At 39.4% G+C, this 4,686-nt stretch overlaps 1 protein-coding gene across 1 annotated transcript; it reads right to left on the bottom strand.

Annotated features, from left to right (window-relative positions):
- Positions 1 to 1,603: 1,603 nt before the first annotated feature.
- On the bottom strand, positions 1,604 to 2,827 carry LOC100607229 (kita-kyushu lung cancer antigen 1 homolog). The gene is made up of 2 exons (XM_003262236.4): positions 2,636 to 2,827; positions 1,604 to 1,864 (listed from the first exon to the last, which is right to left on the bottom strand). Exons 1-2 carry the CDS (start codon positions 2,711 to 2,713, stop codon positions 1,604 to 1,606), a joined length of 339 nt encoding a protein of 112 aa, XP_003262284.2. The 5' UTR covers positions 2,714 to 2,827.
- Positions 2,828 to 4,686: the final 1,859 nt, after the last annotated feature.

The raw sequence follows: 4,686 nt of genomic DNA, 5'->3' as shown, positions 1-4,686 counted from the left end.
CTAGGCTTCAGGGAACATATGAAACCAAAATTATATGGAACATTTTCTGTGTGTACATGTACATGCATTTTTCTAGGGAGAGAGTCCGTAGGTTTATCAGAATATCAAGGAAAACTGTGACCCAAAGAAGTTTAGAACCACATACACTGCTGCTGGCTTTTTGTGCCTGGCAAATGAGTGACAATAGAAGAAATAATTTTTCTTACACATTTTAAAACGTTTTCTCTTCCTTGTGATTGAAGATGAAAGGAGTAAGAAATTAAGGCATTTGTTTAATTTATACTGGTAATTTATTTAGCGGGGAGGGGACATGAAGGTAGGTAAATAGGTAGGCCTCTAATTGAACCACCTCTCTAAGTTATGTACGTATATATAAGCTGAAATCGTGTTTGACATTCTGAGGGTTTTCTTTTTCTTTTTCCTTTTTTTTTTTTTTTTGGTGGGGGGCTGGGGGTCAGAGTGTCGTTCTGTTGCCCAGGCTGGAGTGCACTGGCATGATCTCAGCTCACTGCAACCTCTGCCTTCTGGATTCAAGTGATTCTCCTGCCTCAGCCTCCTGAGTAGGTGGGACTACAGGTGCCCACCACCACACCAGCTAATTTTTGTATTTTTAGTAGAGGCGAGGTTTCCCCATGTTGGCCGGGCTGGTCTCGAACTCCCGACCTCAAGTGATCTGTCTACCTCGGCCTCCTAAAGTGCGAGATTACAGGTGTGAGCCACCGTGCCCGGCCCATTCTGAGGGTTTTCTTGGAAGACAGGTCAAATGCTGTTAGTAAGTTTCAAGAGACTGTTAATTCCTTAGTTATACCAGATTTTATAAAATATTTGAGAATAGATGGCTAACAAAAGGTTAGAAATACTTTTCCTTAATTTTAATCCACATTACGTTACATGCATTCTACCACTACATTTTGGTGCTATTTAAGGTGTGCAATTTTCTATAGGTGACTTTTGCAATTCAGGGAAGATTTGGGCATTTTAAATGAAAGAATATCTAATTGGGGGAAGTGTGAAGGGAAAGAAATTCTTTTCAAAAGCTGACCACAAAGAGCAGTTAAAAGTTTTTGTCACTATCTTCACAAGTGTGTAAAGCACAGATCTTAACAGAGTGCTTGGCATATTGCAGGGTGCTCAGCGGTGGTTTTTATTATTAGTACTCAGATTCAACAGTGGCAAGAAACATCATTCTACATAATGGAAAACATTTCCACCAAATCCCACTTACTTTAATGCGAACTTGGAGATAATTTATGGTATTGTATTGTAAACCATTAATGAAAACTTTTTCACAGTTGAGTGAAATTAAAATCACCATATCTCAACTAGTCGTTTACTGTCACTTTTTTATTGTTAAGAAACCTTTGAACTGTTTTTCTTTCTCTATTGTGCTTCCATTCCTTCCCCAGTAAGTATATTTTAGCCATATGTAATCAATTACTTAAAGTATAAATAAGAAACTTGGTAAGTATTTGGATTTTTTTGTATCTGACTTGGCATCCCCTCCCTCTTAAAAAAATAATTCATTTAGTATAAACACACAATTAAATGAATCTACTCAGTGTCTTTAATGATTTCCACCACTGGCATTACATCCTGTAGGCTTTTAGGTGGATTTCCGGTGACGTGATGCACGTCTGGAACCCTTGATAAGTACAGTATATTCCAGTTCAACCAGCTTGTTTTCCACTACACTGAGGTTTACTCGCTTCTGCATGGCTATTGAGCGTGGGAGATTATTTAAAATATCCCGAGAGAGGTCGTAGACTGCAAGATCGTTGTCTGTATTGCTGTTAATTAACTCAGGAGCAGAGGGTCTCACTAGTGCAAGAGCAGTTGAATTTGATGACATTTCGCCAGTGTTTCTCTGTAAAGGAAGGGAATTATACATATGTAGTTTATCGAATTAAGCAATTTCCAAACTACCGAAAAACAACTTGTTTAATCTTGATCATCAAAATAAACTGATTTCCCCTAATATGTAGACATTAAAAATGTATTGAATTACTACAGTAATTCAAAAATATATTCTTCTAAAACCAGACTGAGAGAAAAAATATATGAAAGTAGCCGTTAGTGACAAAGTTCCGTATCCTTTCCTTACATTTCCTGTAAGGAAAGCAGCCCCGTAGGTAAACATATGAACCCTGTCTCTGACTCTTATCTAAAAGCACCTCACTTGTGACTTTAACACCAGAAAATCCACATTCACACTCGAATTATTTGTGAATGCCCAGAAAGCACCATAAAAGAGAGATGAGGTGAGATTAGCAAACAGAGACGTTGGGGAGGAGAAGCAAGAGAAGAGAGAAGGTAAGATTCTTAAAGTGGGGAGATGGTGGTGGGGAATGGGCACTGACAACTGCACTTTGCTCTCCAATGAGTGAAAAGCTGACCATATTACTTAGGGACTTGGGGCTTTTTAGAAGAGACCACAACTGTCGAATCACTGGTCAGAATACGGGAATTGCGGGAGTAAGCGGTAAAAGTCTGGGGCTCCTTTGAGTGAAAAGGAGAGATGAGGTGATCTTCCCTTACCTCTCATTTTACTGTATTTTACTCTCTTACATATACACTCCCAAGTCCATATACTCATCTAGCTTCATCTAATTCAAATCTCCCTTACATTCACCATTACCTGAAAGCGGCGATATTTCCAGAAGACAATCATCAAGGCACACAGAATGCCGCTCGCTAGGAGTAAATAGAAGTTCATGGTTCCTCTTCGGCCTCTTCTCCCTTCTCGGGACGGACCCCCTCAGCTGGTAGTTGAAAAGCAGTGGGCCTCTAGCCGCCCGGATTTGGGAAACTTCGGGCCAGGATGCCTGGTGTAACTGGGATGCCCTGTGTTGTCCCGCTTTATATACTGCTGAGGGCGCGAGACCTCACAGTTGGGCACGCAAGCGGCGGTGCTGCGCCACAATAAGATGACGTAAAAACCGGCCCTGCAGGAAACCAGGCGGCACTTAGTCCCGCCCACCTGGTTAGTGTCAGGTCCTTAGAGAGGAGAGTGAAAGACAGTGAGGAAGTTTGGGATTTCTGGGAAGCCGAAAGGTAGTAGAAGGACAGGCTGTAAATGGATTGGTTAATTAGAATATTTAAAGTGCTCCTACCTTTAAAAAAAATATGTCTTTGCTACAACCACTGCTTTATTCACTTCAAAAACAAGACAAAAATGCAATGTAAAAAGTAGTTACCCCCAAATTATCTTTGCCAGAAACTACCTCCTCCACAGTCGCCTTGCTATTTTAGCATTTATTCCAACCCTAGTTACGTTGGAATAATTATGTACATTTGTATCATTCTACAGTTTAAGAAATAATTTGGGGGACATTTTCACATATAAACCTCACAACAAATTTGTACTAAAGGTATTTTTTTTAATTTCAAGTTTATACCATGACATTTATTTTTATTTTATTTTTTATCAACTTTTAAGTTCCGGGATACATGTGCAGGATGTGCAGGTCTGTTACATATGTGAATGTGTGCCATGGTGGCCTGCTGCACAGATCAACCTATCACCCAGGTATTAATTAAGCCCAGCACCTATTAGCCCAACACCCATTAGCTGTTCTTCCTGATGCTCTTCCTCCCCACCGATCCCGCCCCACCCCACAGGCCACAGTGCTTTTTGTTACCCCTATGTGTCATGTGTTCTCATCGTTCAGCTCTCACCAGCTCCCACTTATCAGTGAAAACACGTGGTGTTTGGTTCTCCAGAGCCAAGGTATTTTTACTATGTCTATTTTTGCAAATGTGGAAACAGATTCAGGTGTTAAATTCATTTGAAACTAATAGCAAAAGCAGGACTTGAATCCATGGAGTTTGAGCTCTGAGATAAACTCCCCCATTCCCATCCTTATCCACATGATCTCCACCTCCACTCCGATTTGTGAGCATCAAGTATTTTATATTCTCCTACCAAGGTACTGAACGTTGTATTTGGAGTTGTATTAATGGGAGGTAACACATACAGAAATCATTGCACTAGACAAGTTAGAAATGTTGAGGAAATTCAGTTAAATGTGGACTATGACACTGACCTAAAGACCCGGAACTAAAAATAATACCCACGGAAATCTTAAGGTGAGTGTCCAAATGCAACCCAGTAACTCTGCTAGGTAAACACCCCTCATCTTCACATAGATGGGAAGGGGAGAAATTACATTTTTAATTTTTTTCATATCACACCATTTCCTAGTTATGAGTACAAAACTTAAAGTTTTATTGATTCGATGAATATTTATTAAACACTTATATACTAGACACTGTTCTGTATTTTAAGAATCTGATTATAAGCAAAAATAAAGTCTTTCTTCACCTGGAATGTGCACTCTAGTTTAAGAGACAGACATTAATCAAATATAGAAATGTATGTGAAAGTGCTGAGATAAATGGTACCAAAAAGTACCTGGTGGTGTGGGAGCTCATAATAGAATATAGGATCTAAAGAGGAGTGAAGTTCCTGGCTTTATGGCTTACTCAATTGGATGAATAGGAGATAAAAAAGTATGGAGTTGCTGGTCATGAATTTAGTCTTGGATAAATGCAGTTTGAGGTGGCTTTGAGACATGAAATAAATGCTCCCAGGGAGATAAGCGAAGACATAAATTTGTGAGTCATCTACATATAAATCATAATTGAAACTCTAGATATAAAAGAAATTTCTTCATGTCAGTCTAGGGA

Source organism: Nomascus leucogenys, unplaced genomic scaffold, assembly GCF_006542625.1.
Source record: "Nomascus leucogenys isolate Asia unplaced genomic scaffold, Asia_NLE_v1 001175F_47758_qpd_obj, whole genome shotgun sequence".
NCBI classification, from domain to species: Eukaryota; Metazoa; Chordata; class Mammalia; order Primates; family Hylobatidae; genus Nomascus; species Nomascus leucogenys.
This window is presented reverse-complemented; position numbering and strand designations above follow the sequence as displayed.